General features: G+C 38.7%; 1 protein-coding gene and 1 long non-coding RNA gene across 5 annotated transcripts in view; one reads left to right on the forward strand and one right to left on the reverse strand.

Annotated features, from left to right (window-relative positions):
- Window positions 1-1,305: 1,305 nt before the first annotated feature.
- Window positions 1,306-2,285, reverse strand: LOC117666384 (uncharacterized). Its single transcript, XR_004591749.1, has 2 exons — window positions 2,239-2,285; window positions 1,306-1,465 (listed from the first exon to the last, which is right to left on the reverse strand). It is a non-coding gene; the product is annotated as an uncharacterized LOC117666384 (long non-coding RNA).
- Window positions 2,286-8,919: 6,634 nt separating this feature from the next.
- RSPO3 (R-spondin 3) overlaps window positions 8,920-14,782 on the forward strand; it is a 60,901-nt gene continuing 55,038 nt past the window's right edge. Inside the window, exon 1 of one of the 4 annotated variants that reach the window (XM_034418750.2) lies at window positions 8,920-10,326. In XM_034418750.2, coding sequence (XP_034274641.1) covers window positions 10,227-10,326 — 100 coding nt within the window. In that variant the 5' untranslated portion in view covers window positions 8,920-10,226. Of the gene's footprint in view, window positions 10,327-10,551; window positions 10,654-14,782 lie in introns of those variants that run through there. The other 3 variants (XM_060692214.2, XM_087882777.1, XM_087882776.1) reach the window with 3 other exon arrangements.

Genomic DNA, 14,782 nt, shown 5'->3' on the forward strand with positions numbered 1-14,782 from the left:
TCCGGAGACTCAGGGCGGGTTACAATGCGTTAAGCAATAGCCTTCATACTTTTGTATATACCTGCTTAGTAGGACTTTCGCCCCCCCCCCAAGCGATGTTCTTTTTATACAAAGTCAGCTTATTGCCCCCACAATCCAGGTCCTCATTTTACCTACCTCGAAAGGATGGAAGGCTGAGTCAACCTTGAGCCTGGTAAGATTTGAACTTGCAGTAATTGCAAGCAGCTGGTGCTACTTAACAGCACTTTAGTCTGCTGTGCCACCAAGGCTCTTCCTAATCATAATACATCTTAATATATTTATGATTTAATGAAAACCGTAAAACTAATATAAAATTTCCCACCATCCCCAAAATCAACACATCCCTTTGATCTAAAACTCCTGAAATGGAAAAAAATGGATAGTACCACACTCATTTAAAACCTAATGTACTCAAGTTTTTCAAGGTTATGTAATAAGAGTGAACCAGATTATGGGGCTCCGATTCTGTGGATGACTTTAGCACTTGCTGAGTCAGAGATGAACAATGCTTTGGAAATGATAAGACCATTGAGAGTTTTCATCCAGCAATAGCAGTGTAGCTGCCCCAAAAAATAATCTAGTTTTATCACTAATGTTGCTGAAATTCAATGGATATTATAAAGTTGCAATCCATTGTTTTGGAATATTGCAATTTTTAGAGAAATGTAGTGGGGTTAAGGTCTAAAATTGATGGAGGTAGCAACATAGGTGATAGAGCTAGATATTTCCTGACTATAAGAGGAGAATTATATGGGTGGATTGTTGCTGGTGTAACACTACTATATTGTGCAACAAAGAGCCTGGGTGATTTCCTGAACTATATCTTTTGCATCACATATTATGATATGTAAATTAATTCCCATTTATTTGGCAATAATTTGTTTTTCTGAAGGAATACCAGACTCTGAATATTTCTTCTTTAATTTCATATTCCATGGACACATGGAGGCTTCCAAGGTGTATATGTGATGAATAGTTTCAGGAAAATAGGCATTGCTGTAGTGAATGTACTTATTTGATTTTATTTTACAAAACACAGATGTTAGAAGCTCTCAATGAATACCTCATCTTAATGTCTAAAGTCTTCACATTTCCAACAGACATCAGGTGCAGCTGAAAGCCTTTCCCCATTAAGATGTGTATGACATATTTTTATAACTTTACTGGCTTCAACTTCTCATGTCATTCTGAACTTCGCCACTGCTACTTTAGCACGATGGCTAACATTTAAAAAAAAATATCAACTGCTCCATGTCTGATTACTGCAGAAACAACTCCTTCACATGCCAGAGCCTGGCTTTAATAAGAGTTCTCGCTTTACAGTCACATAATTACAGTAATGAATAACAGTGGTCCAGACATGCTCCAATATGGAGAAATTGGTTTTGTTCCATTTTCCATGAACTTATAGTCGGCAGTGAAATAGTGAAGGTGGTCGATAATTCTTGAAGTTCAGAATAAAGATGGACAGCATTATGGAGAAATGAAGACAAAATTAATTTCAAGGAAGAAGGCAAAGACAAATTTAACAATAATTTAACAAAATTTAACAAGAATATAGAATGTGTTATATAAGAATATTTCAGTAACAACAAAGACCAGAATAGCTAAAAAAGGTCTTTCTTGAGGTAATATTCAGCTGTAAAAGCTGGTCTTACAGAGAAGATGGATAGCTTAAGTTACCCACTGGAGACAATTACTAACTATTAAAGTCTGCAAGAAAGATCAATCAATCAGACCTGGACCAAATAAAGGCTGATTTATTCCTTGAAACAATGGTCCAAAGGTACATCACATATTTTAGGCATATAATATAAATTGATGACGGAGAAGGAGAAATCATTATGTTTACAAGGTTAAGGGAAGTAGTGAGAGAAAAACAATGGATAATATGAATGGCTAGGACAAGGATTCTTGGAACAGGTATAGGTTATTTTAATACAGACAGACCAAGACAGTAAGCATTTGTCCATGCAATTTTGAGGAGTTGAATCTGAATAAAGCACATGACTTCTATACTTTCTATTCAGGGTGAAACATTCTCTTTAATCAACTAAACTTAAGATTCAGCTTCACTTCTTGATTTTTCCATAAAATCATGTTTATATCCATGCCTCCTCCTTTCCCTTTCCTGTATATTCTGAGGTATAGAAAGAAAACACAAAATGAACATTTTGATTCTATCTATATATGTATTTTGAGATGCGTTTCACTTACTTTGGCAATGTCATGTGAGGAAATTCACTGGAGAAATCAATTACGTTTGGAAGAGTTAGCGGTAAAAGAAACCGGGCTGTTGAAGAACATGGTGGCTGGACACCAACAAAGCTGACACCAGCCAGAGCATAGAAAAGCTCAAAGAAATAGTGCAAGAGCAGATGTGGAGAGAGCTGGTCTATAGAATCTTCAAGAATCAGACTTTACTGAATGGATAACATCATCATCATCATCATCATCATCATCATCATCATCATCATCAATGTATTTTAGCTTTCACTTCCTACTTCTATTGGAATCATCCTTCTGTCTTGGCTAAAGAATCATATTTGTAATTACCTGATCATAATTAAAAGTTCAGTATCTGGATCCCTTACATTTTTTGTTTCAGAAAAGGTAATGGAGCCATAAATTGAACTTGTTAATTACAAGATGGGTGATCTGGATGGTTGAAGAAGGATAAAAATCTAATACGTTTCCTCCTTTGATAAGAGGGATCCTTTAGCACTATAGACATCTGCAAAAAATCAGGCTGGGCAATGGGGACAAATGATGAAACCTATGTCACATCATCATGACACCAGCATCTTTCCTTACTACAGGGCTGTCAAACTCACAGGGCTGGATGTGTCACATGCTGGCCATGCCCACTCCCGGTTTAGCGAAGGGGGGGAAAAGTCACAATATGTCACATGACAACACCGTGACGATGTGAGTTGTCTTGTGATGTCACAATGTATGCAGTTATTTCAGTATCATCATGGTTAGGAGCAGATGTGAATGCATCACAGGTACAAGCAAATTGCATGATTGCCAAATAACTGCCCAACAGTTTTATTTATAAGATCACTGATAAATCCAGAAGTAATCAGTTCCAAGATAGATCAGCTGGTTAGAACCTGATGTTGGCACAATGCTTTTTTTTTTAAATACCTTTATCTAGTTGTTTTTCATTCCATAGCTTTGCAGTGCTAAAGTTAATTAGTTTTAATCCAATCAAGCAGATTCTCTCAAACATTGTCTTTCAATCTAGAGGCCAACTATTGATTTCTTTGTTTTATTACATCTGAGGCAAGCCTTGGAGATATTAAATTCTTTGTGCAATCTTCCTTCCATGGTCAATAGTTGCTTTTCAATCTAGGCATTAGGTGTACTCCCCCATGCTTCATTTCCATGCATGAATCTATCTAGGGCTTACTTGACTGCCGTGATCCTGTTTTCATAATTTATAGTGCTCTTTTCACTTTATCACAACACCTCTGACTGTAGTTCAAAAATCAAACCAACCATCTTTATACTCAATGGGCTATATTAAAATTAATGATTTTACAACAAAATATTAGTAATTTTGAAGTCATCTAAGCAAGATTGTTTTGGGAATAGGGGAGGGAGGACTCCCTATTTATACCATAAGTGCCAAAGTTTATCCTGGATTGATTGGCATGTTTTACTTATTAGCTGTTCTTGTCCAGTTTCGTACTTAAAAGAATATCTACATTGCTTGAAATAGTCATCCTGTTTGAAAAGGCTGAGTACTGAAAGGGAAGCACATGTCTGCTGAGAGTTTCCAAATATTCATGACTAACCAAGCAGATTTCTATTTTAGAACAATTAAAAATAGTGCATTCTTCCATGTGGTAGATTTATATACTAACCAAAGTATTAGTTATTCTTTGGTAATACATTTACTCTGGGAGTTGAAAATCTCCCCCAATATTAAAGCAATATTCTTTCCCAATATTAGAGTAATATTGTTTCTATTTTTGAAGGAAAGTGCATAAGTCTGCTAGGAGACTGCCTGTAAAAATATTATTAATATATATGTCTTCACATGTGTATAGTTGTGAACTTATATGTGTAGAAATGTGTACCAACTAGCATTGTCCCGAATGCAAAGATTGTAGATCATGGAAAGCCAGCATTATTTTATTCAGATGGACATCATAATGAATATTATGTTAGTTTTCTTCAACAGTACTGCTTTTAATAGTAATATCAAAGGGTAAAATATTTTCAACTTTTCTCTTACGGAAATAGAAACATAGATAATTACTAATTTTAAATAATATTTAGAGGGCGAGTTTTTTTTTTTCATTTTGATTATTTAAATATTTCCTATATCCTGACCAATATTCAATAAATAATTCTCCAAGAGACAGCCAGTGATTTAAATGGAATTTAACGTTGTTTTGAATCCTGCCTTTTGTGAATCCAGAACACACTTCGTAAGCCTTTTCTGTCATCTGAGTTATTAAATGTTATGTGTAAACAGTGATACAATAAAACAATACAATATATCTGTCTGCCACGTCCTTGGGTGAAGGTTTATCTAGAATACTTTGTCAATAATGAAAATGTACTCTCTCTCTCTGTTTTCCTTATGCTTCCTCAAGATCCATCTTTCCTTTAAAATTTATGCAGATGAACTACCCAGGTTTGCTGTGGGTTGATTGGTTTGTACATTCTTTTTGCCTCTTATTTTTCTTCTTTATTAACACCATCCCTATGGTCAAAACTAAAAATTCATAGGCTGAATTGCTATTTACTTATATCTACCTCATGCTCCCTTCCCATCTGTTTTAGTAAACTGGATTAGGAGGATTTTCCCTGAACTCCCGTTCAAATAAAATCTCCCACAGAAATTTAAATCCATTATATTTTATGACAGAGATATTTGTCAATACAACGAAAAGGAAAAAGCAGAATTCTCAAGATGCATATTTTAACTTAATGACTTCTGATTTAACTGAAAGACTTCTGTATTATTTAAACGTGGGCAGTAACAGTCTTATTTTTTTTAACAGAAGCATATTGATTATAGGTAAAAGAGAAGTACCGTAACTGTTTATTTGCAAAAATACTAATATTTTCTTGAATAAATATTCATATGTAAAAGCTAGCCCAGTCTTCTAAATAAGGAAAGGGGTTAAAATCAGTGTGACTTCTGAATCAATTAATTAGGGATTTGAAACAGTAATGCCACTGATTTATAAAGCAATCTTCTACTTTTGGTGACTGTTCTGACTCTGTTGCATTAACTAAATTAAATCTGAATATTTAATGAGGCAAGCAGAGATTCTTTTTCCTATAGAATGTACATTTCTAGTGAAGGATGAAACCACCTATAAATATGATTTTAATTCATTTCTTTAAAATGCATAAATTACACTATCCATGAAAATGGAATTAGTTAGATGAAATATCCTCATTAAGAAAGATGGGGACAATTAAAATCCTCATTTTGTCCAATTTCTGGACAATCTGGACTACAAATAAAATGCAGCCTACCCTAGGGGGGAAAAACAGTTGTGACTAAATTATATTGAAATAAACCAAGCTTAAATTAATCATTAGCTTTTTCTTTCAAAAGATTCAACATAATACAATTTCTACCTCAGTAAGTTTTACTTCCAAATAACTGCACATAGGATCAGAAAGTGTTTTAGGACCAGCTTTTGCTAAAGTGCACCTTTACACTACAAGCATTTCCTCCAATATTTCCCACACAATTTCAATAGAGTTGCTAAAATGTATAGTAGTTATTCCATCCTCTATTGTAGAAGTTTTGAATAATGTGCAGGATATAATGAAAACGTTACTCTTTGGCTTAAGAATTCCGAAATTAAAATGTAATTTCATGACCAAGTTATTATTTTTCAGCCCTGTTGTAAGGACAAGTAACCTAACTACGTATCACATGAAAATATTTTATATTTGCTTTCTTTTTAAAATCTGTTGTCCCAAACTTCCTATAAGCAAAATTTTTCAGCTGAAAAGAATGACAGTATTTTAGCTAGTTATCCTTTGGCATTCAAGGTGCTTTATGTTTGATTCCCAAGCACAAATTCTGTTCCTACATTTTTTTTTTAACATGGAGATGTTGTGATGGAAAAAGGAAAAACTTAACCTATTCAGTAGTCTATCAGAAGTCTGTTGATAGTGATTTATGAGTAGGAACTTCTATGCAGATGACATTTAAAATTTTCAATCTAAAAATTAAAGATATAACAATTACACAAGTCCTTTTGAATGTGATTTTTTTGTTCCAAAGGTGGCAAGATTCAGAGAAATTTGATCTAAAGACAAGAGTCTATGTGAACCAATATATTCTATTGATAGAATAGCCTATTTGGATCTTAGACTAATATGGAAAAAGAGTCAAAATATATGTCATTCCCCCCCTCCCCATGGGATGGGATAAAAGTGGTAGATGGCATTAACCCTGAAAAATTTTGTCCAGAAAGAGTGGCACTGAAACAATGTTTAAAACAATACTCCTTTAAGGCAGAGATAGCAAGAATTAGGAAAGAGGATAATTCAGTAAAGTCCCCATAAATAGTTTTGCACCATTGCAGAAAATATCCTATCCCAATTTAAAAATAATGAAAAATTATAGTTTTTTTTTTAATTTACTTGGCTCTCCAAACGTGCCATGGTATTGAAGAATGCCTAAGGACTTGCTGATGGGCGAGTACAGCTTTGTTGCCTCAAATAATGGCTTAATGCCTCATTATTGGCTTTGGTTGAATGTAAAGTTAAATATGTTTACAAAGCTTGACAACTGAGTTAGGATTGTGGCTTACTCGCCGTGTTGTACACATATTAGCAAAAAAAATAGGATGCCATCATATAATACAATGCCGTGGAGAAAGTGACATTCATAGACTCACTCTTCATAGTTTCACAAACAGTTAACTGTTTGAGCTAGAGCCTGTAATCAGGCTGGCTTCCATATCAGATTCAGAACATTTAAGTCTGTCCCATCTATGACAGAGTGGAGATGACAATATTGGACCAAAACTAGTAAACCTCATGGTGAAAGATGGCTGAAAGTCTATTGTAGCCTTAGAAGTTCAGTGAGTGATTTTTGACTGGTCTCTCTCATGTGGGCCACCCTACCTTACAGAGTTGCTGTTATAGATAGAAAATAAAGTAAAATAAAAAGAAATGTTTACATAAGTCATCTTGTGCTCCAGAAGAAAGGCAGGTCATAAATCTAATGAACCGACCAGATATTAGACTGGTCGGCCTTGTCCCATTTTCAGGGCTGAACTTCTAGTTGTGTTTGCAGGACAAGCATAAAAGTGTAACCTTCTATCAGCACAAAGAAAGTCAAGATAATGCTTGTGTTGGTTATTTTAAGAAACTAAGAAGAAAGTAAATGAAGCCCCAAGCAATATTTGCTACCTTAACAAAATTCACTCAGGGGCCAACTATTTAGGACACCACAGAGAGCAAATATACCATATGAAATTAAACGTGTGACTTCACTTTCTACACATTCTTTGTAACAAACTGAGAAAAGCAGGAAAGTTGTATATAAAGTATTTTGCAAATATCACAAAAATGCTTCAACTAAATGATTAAAAAAGGTAATTAAAAACGGCATTTTTAACTTTGGGGAGGGAAGGGTGTAATAATAGAAAAAACTGAAAGCTGAAGAACTGTAAGTAGAGTGGAACTATATTATGTCAGACCAACTTAAAGTTAAGGATGATAAGGTTAACAGGTTGTGAATGGGGATAGAATTAGAGAATCACAACAGAAGCAGTAAAACAGATCAGAAAAAAAGAGCAGAATAAATCTGACTCTGGCTTCTCCCTGCTCAAGCAAACCTGCCTAACAAATTCTATCAGAACAGTGAGAGACAAAAATATTTGACAAAGATGGAAAGGCAGGATTTATGGAAGTAATAAGACTTACTGACCACAAACTTAGTTCAGTATCAGGCAGCCCAGCACACAACTCAGAATCCTTGCTAACTTTGTTCATACAGGGAAGGAAAATTGCAATGATATTTGAGGCTCTATAAACCCTAAAAGTCTATTGAATTATTTTCAATTCTAGTTCCTGGTTTGATTCAGCACCTCTAAGATTTGATTTCAACATCCATTGAAAGGAGAGTTTGGACTGAATCATCTTCAGACCAAACGATCCTTTTGAAGATTCACAAAGCCCTATTAAAATCACAGCGTAAAGTCTAGTTTTTGAGTTTCACAGAGTTGTTTTTCAAACATATTATAAAAATTAAGATGGCGGCACAGAATAAAAACTGCTAGAATAAAACAGGAGCCACATCTCTTAGCAGTTATCAAGACTCTATAATTTAAACTGCTTTTGCAAAATCATTTTTTCTATATTAGGAGGGAGTGTGACTTTCAGTACTGTCACAAAGTCATTAGAACAAATTAATGGCCGCTTACTTTTATATTTGCAGAGAAAAGTACCAATTACCCCTATGATACTCTACGTTACTATCTGCTCTGCTGCCACGTGAAATACTTTGCAATGGGTTCAGTTTATTCTCCCTAATCTAGGGGAAAAAAACCAACTGTTATAAGTTATCCTCACATTAGCTGAGGCAGCTACTATCAGGCCGTACCCGCTTCCACATTTTCAATCTCCAGATACGGTTGGCAACGATCTACTTCTCTCTTAGATATTCTGGAAAGATCCCTGTCATATAGCAAAGGAGATAATTTGGAATAAAACAGACCAGGAGCCTGACTTGCTATATCAGACCTATTGTTTCTGTTTCCTCACTCTTTTTAATTCCTTTTAATGTTGTACAGGACAAAGGCGTCTCTAAAACACGAAAGGTCACTCGCTCCAGCTTCCCTGTTTGCTGGCCTCAGTAAAAAAAAACAAACCCAAAAACGTCGAGATTACGCTTCCCTCAATGAATATTGCATTGGAAAAGGGAGAAAAGGGTGGCTCGGGGCGCTCTGCGGAGCCACCACTTTGGAGTCTCCCTCCCGCCAAAGGCCAATTTGCCAGGCAGAAGGAGTCGCAAGGGCGAGCGCGAGGCTCCCGGTCACGCTCGCTCGCGCCTCTCCCCTCTTTCCCCCCCCCTCGCCCAGCGCCCCTCCCTTCTCCGGCGGGAAGCACAGCCGCCCGCCCGCCGGCCGCCGATTGGAAGTTCCTCGCCCAAGCTGCCGCGCGTCCTATTGGAGTCGGCTTTCCACATTTCATGCGGGCTTCAAAAATGGCCCTGGGCTGCCGGGGAGGGAAGAGAGGAAGGGAAGCGCTGGCTGGCCGTGACCAGCAGAGCGGCGGAGACAGCTATCCCTCCTAGCGGAGCCTCACACAACCGGCCTTTGCGTAGTGGAGAGGCGGGGGGGGGGCGCTGTCACCCACTTTTGGTCTGACTTCGGTGTCGCTGGAATGGAGCCGTTTTTCTAACGGGGCCGCCTGCGTCCAAGGGGCAAAGCGCGCCTCCTCGGGGCTAAGTCTGCTATTCAGCGCGGCTGCCTTTCCCTGCCGGAGATGCTGTGAGGAGTCGGGATGTCCGAAGCAACAACCCTCGGAACAGCCCGAAGACGCGCTCGGTGTTGAAAGGAGCTTCGGGCTGCTCTTTTGAGGCGCTCGCCTCACCTGCCCCAAAGGCTTTCTTCCTCCCCTTTCCCCCCACCCCCACCCCACCGTATGTGGGATTCTCTCCGGGAGTCCTTCGACGGGCGTGAGCGCCGGAGCGCGAGGCGAGGAGCACACCTGCCCATGGAGTTCCCGAGGGGGACGGCCGTCCCGTAGCCGGAGCAGAGCGTGAACCCCGACCAAGCCTGGCTCTCCCCCTCCCATCTTTTTATTAGGAAACCCCCCCCCGCTTTCCGCTGCCCCCCCCCGTTCCCTTCCTTCGACAGAATGGTCTCTGTCCTGAGGTCGATCGGGTCTATCGCTCCCCTATCAGGGCTGCTGCCATTCCTCGCCATCCTTTCGACGAGACTGTCAGGAGGAGATCATCGTCGGGGCAATCGGAAAGTGCACTAATCGATCGTCCACGACCAGAGTTTGCGCCCCCTACCCTTTCCCTTCCCTCCCTCCCCACACACTTTTTTTCCCCCTTTTCTTTTAAAGAAGAAGATCGGGAGCCGTTTCTCAGAGACAGGTATTTCTGCTGCTCTTCCGCACCCTCTTCCCCCCTCCCCACGTCTCCTCCTCCTCCTCCTCCTCCCCGAAGGACACTAGACGAGAACTTTTACAGGGTTACTATGCAATTGCGACTGGTTTCTTGGTTCTTTATCACTTGGAACTTAATGGAATACGTTGGCGGCCAGGAGCACCCTTCCAGAGTACGACGACAGGGAAGAAGTAAGTGCGCCTTTCTCCAAGCGCCTCTCTCGAAGCGGGGCTGAGCGCCTCGCTATCCTGGCGGAATAGCTGTGGTCTTAAAATGAAGGTTTAGGCTTCTTGTAGTGAAGGGTCACCCGTTAATGATATTTATTTAGGCTTCTGCAGAGAAGGATCCGCCGTTACGTTCGGTGCGGTTGCTGTGCCAGGTAAAACACACCTAGGATTGCAGCGTCTCTTTGCCCGCGCGCAGCGATCCTATAAATGCACTGAAGCAAGTGTAGCGGTGGGGTTTGATGTGGAGGAAGTGTAGGAACACAGACGGGTTTTCAGGAGACTGGCCTCCAAGTAAGTACGTTTATGATTGTTCTGCGTGAGTCTTGTTAAATTAGTGGAAGAAAGCCTACGAACTGCAAGTCATTTGAAAAATGGATTTCGCTGTATGGTCTGCGAAGGAAAAGCCTTTCTCGGCCTTTCTTTGTTCGTCAAAAGCTTAGAAACGATCCAGGCGAAATTTGATTAACCAAAGCTTAACCTCTTCCTTATGTATTAGTCTATCCCTTTCCTCTAACTGGTGTGTCATTCAGGATCCGGGAAGCCTAACTGTGCCCCACAATCAATTATAGGATGTGTGGCTGATTAGCTTCTCCTGCTCCCGATGCAATGGAGCTCTGGTGAGGCCCAGCTGGGTTCCAGCAAGTGCCTGCTGATCCTTTTGCAGAGCTATTGAAATGAGGTCTGCCTTCCTTCTAAGCTCCTAGTGGTACTGATGTCCCTTTGGTGAATGGGTTACACGCTGTAGCCAGTAAAAAGAAAAAGAGAGAAAAAGAAAGATAGACAGACAGACACGTAGGAGATGTATTGGGGGGGGGGAGTGGGTAGGCTTTTCTTGAACTACAATATTGGAATGTCAAAATAAATGAGAGTGAAGATTCTTGTCAAAAGTTTACCTTGAGGCTGGAGGAAGGCAAGGATCATCCAACCTATCTCACATCTCTAAGGAGGGAGGATAACTGGTCAATCTAAAGGTCACAAAAAGATCCCAAATTAATATTGTACAACAAACAAGCCCAAAAGCCACAACACACATAGCGGAGTACTGCTGAGCAGTGCAACCTCAGCATTTTCGCTGAGAAATAAGTTCAACTTTGTCACATGGAAGTATTTATAGATTTGTGCCTGTCACTGATTTCAATAGTATATTTTCACTTATGCATCATAAATCTCGGTGGCTTAATTTTGGCTGGATTGTGTTTTGCTCTTACTCAGAAATATGCAGAGGCCTAGGGAACTTTGTAGTGACAATGATGGATGCTAGTTTTTCCAAACATAAGCTACATCTAACTTTGGTGTTCCAGTCTAGGATATCAGTTGATAATCTTGCCTCATGGCTTCATTTTCAAGGCAGTGGCTGGGACAGTCTCAAGGCTAAATAAAATATATAACTTAAATATGTGTCTTAATTCATTTGTAGTGTTAGGTGGAAGAAGGAGATTTTTTTAAAAAAAGATACGTAAGTTCAGAAGAGTGGGAGTCAGTTTGTTCTTGCTTTTCATTTCTGGTACTATCTTGAGAGATGCTCTTTCTCTCATTATCATACCCCATTCTGGTATATTCCAACTGGTTTGGATTAAAAGTTATGCACCAGAGGGGACCAGGTTGAAGGAGGCAGAATTACCTTTTCCTATCTTTCTTGTGAATAACAGCAACACTTTATAGAAAATAAAACAGAAAACAAAAATGTCCATCTGGACTAGTGCTCCCTCAAGATTTATATTTCTAAGGCCTTTCTGAAAGTGTCAGCAAGCCCTCTGGGACCGCTTCATCTTCACGAGTATTTCTCCCTCTGCCTTCTGACACTGTTTGTACTTCTGAAAAAGGCTACTTATTTCCCTCTTGCTTAATGGCTCTATTCTGATAGGGAGAAGGGAATGTCAGAACACACAGCAGTCTGTATTCATTTTTTAAAAAGTACACTGGGTTATTTCCTAGGTTTTGCCCAACCTTCCCTTTCCCCACTATGGCATGCATATCTCTTGAAAGGCTTCCTTTGTAGCATTGGACTCTGAAAAAGAAGATCTGTCTGATTTCACTGAAGGTTCCCTGGAAACATCACTTTTTGCAAGGGATCTTCAGACCATCTACAATCCAGTGAACTGAAAGAAGAAAAGGTAATCAGGGTTTGACAAACGAATCAGGTGATTACCTTGGGCAATGGACTTCTATGTTTTATGCTTTTCTGCAGTCTAGCTAGAAAGACTGGTCTCTAGATAGGTTTGGTTTCAGAGTTGCTGAAAGGTCACCAAATAGATGTGGGGACTCTTCCCCACACTGCCCCCTCTCTCAAGCAAAAATAAAACAAATCATATCCTATAGGATTAAATGTATCCAATGAAAATATTTAAGTGTGTATATGTGTTATCTCATTGAATGCTAATAAATTCAGTCATCTGTCCTGGCTGAAATAAACCAATTTCTTCTAATTTCTCTTTTGTTCTTGCACTTACAGTGGAATGGGGAAGTTATTTTGTAGTTGCTTGTTGATTGATTCTGATGGATGTCCAAATTGGCAGTCAGAAAACAAACCCCCGAGTCTACATTTGCATGGCAAAGTTTTTATCTACTGTTGTCTTATATACACGGACTTGTATTGGTACCTTACTAGCACCCTCTAAAATTACTGCACTGATTGATTACAGTGATATTTAGGTAACAGTCTCTATCACTAATGAGAAATGACCTTGGGGAATCATATCCCCATCGATGAAGTTGGCATAGGATTACCTTTTCAGATTATGCTTGCTTGCAATCAAAGATCCAGACTTAATAGGAAAACTGTATTTTCATACAGAAGTAGCGTAGACACTGCAAGAATACCTATATATGTTTTATTTATATCTCCATGAGATTGAAAAAAGAATATGAACCAAAAAAACAGGTTCTTCAGGATCCATGAGTAAAAAAGTTACAACCTGAAAATAGTTTCATTTTTCCACTTGCCCAAATGAACAGATAATTATTTAAGAAAGAGGAAGGGCTTCTCTGGCCATTACCTACTCAATTCAATTTTCTCCAAGGTTTTCCATCTCTCCCTGAATTTTCAGTTGTTTGCACAGAACTCTAAAACTGTGAGAGGTGCGACCTCTGGTGACTGCTGCAGAAATCCATTCAGAACTCATATACACACTTAAATCACTCTCCCCTTTGCAGATGTGGGCTTGCTTCTTGCACGTGTGCTCAAAGACCACAAAAGTGAAATGCTACCTGGAACTTTGTGCAATTATTTAAAAGGCCTATACTTTGCTTCTATCAACAATTTGCCTTCAAAAGTAACAATTACAGGCCCTAAACTTGTATTTGGAGGCAATGAACATTTGGGTAGAAGAGAATGATCGGTGGAGATGATGCTGATAAGATCAGCAGATTTTTAATCAGCATGTTAGATAATAGTTTATCATCATTACAAATTAATCAGGTAATGTAAAATTCTCCACTGTTGGACAAAGATTTACTATAAAGGTAGCTACTCCTGTTACTTGGGGTCAGAGCAAGGGAAGAAAAGCATACAAGGAGAGTCACGGGTGCAATTTTGAAAAGTAACTATAAGAGATTCCATTTAAATGAATGGTGGTAGACATCCAACATTAATATTTATCACTCATCAGCTGCTGGTATTTTCTAAATTCAGCAGCATTGCTAGTGAAACACAACAGTTTCAGCATATGAAAATCCTGGAGTTGTGTGTCTTCTATTTTTTTTATTCTTCCACATAGTATCTTATCTTTATCTGCAAGAATATTTGTACAAAACATTGGTGAGGAAAATGGAACATGGGAATGTTTCAAAATTGGCTTTGAATTTAGGATGGGATTTATCTTTTTATCTAACTGTAAACCATCAGTTTTCCTGGATATACAGTAGGTGAGTGCAGGAAGACAGGAAGAAAAAGGGAAATGCACTCACTTGTCTACAAGAGTGAGGTGGAAATTGGGGGGGGAGGGGGTGGCTGCACTGTCCTTTCACTGGACCTCTCCTAGTTTTTGCAAAACTTCACAATAGAACACAATAATTGGATTTAATATTTCCTCCTTTTTAAATTAGGACAATTAAAAAACAACTTTTGAGTTTCAGACTATGAGGCTTTGGCTTATGGGTGAAGAAACCAGAAAAACAACAAGGGAAAAACAAGTTGTGGTGAACAGACTACTGGTATGTGGTCACATTTTCTTCTAGTGGGCAGACTTCATGAGAACCTTAAATTTCCTGTGTAAACCAAAAATGATATTTGGTAATGTTCTCTCCAGAAAACAATGTTCATGTATTCAAGTAGTTTATTCATCATGAATAAATTAATGGAATACATTTAAAATGAAACATGGTTTCTTCTTTTTCTGAAAGAACAAAAGTTTCTTTTGTGGTCAACCTAATAGTCCTGCTTTGCCCTGCATGAAAGTGAAGTGAAGTAATCACCTTACAG

Source organism: Pantherophis guttatus, chromosome 1, assembly GCF_059756535.1.
Source record: "Pantherophis guttatus breed Tessera chromosome 1, ASM5975653v1, whole genome shotgun sequence".
Classification (NCBI taxonomy): Eukaryota; Metazoa; Chordata; class Lepidosauria; order Squamata; family Colubridae; genus Pantherophis; species Pantherophis guttatus.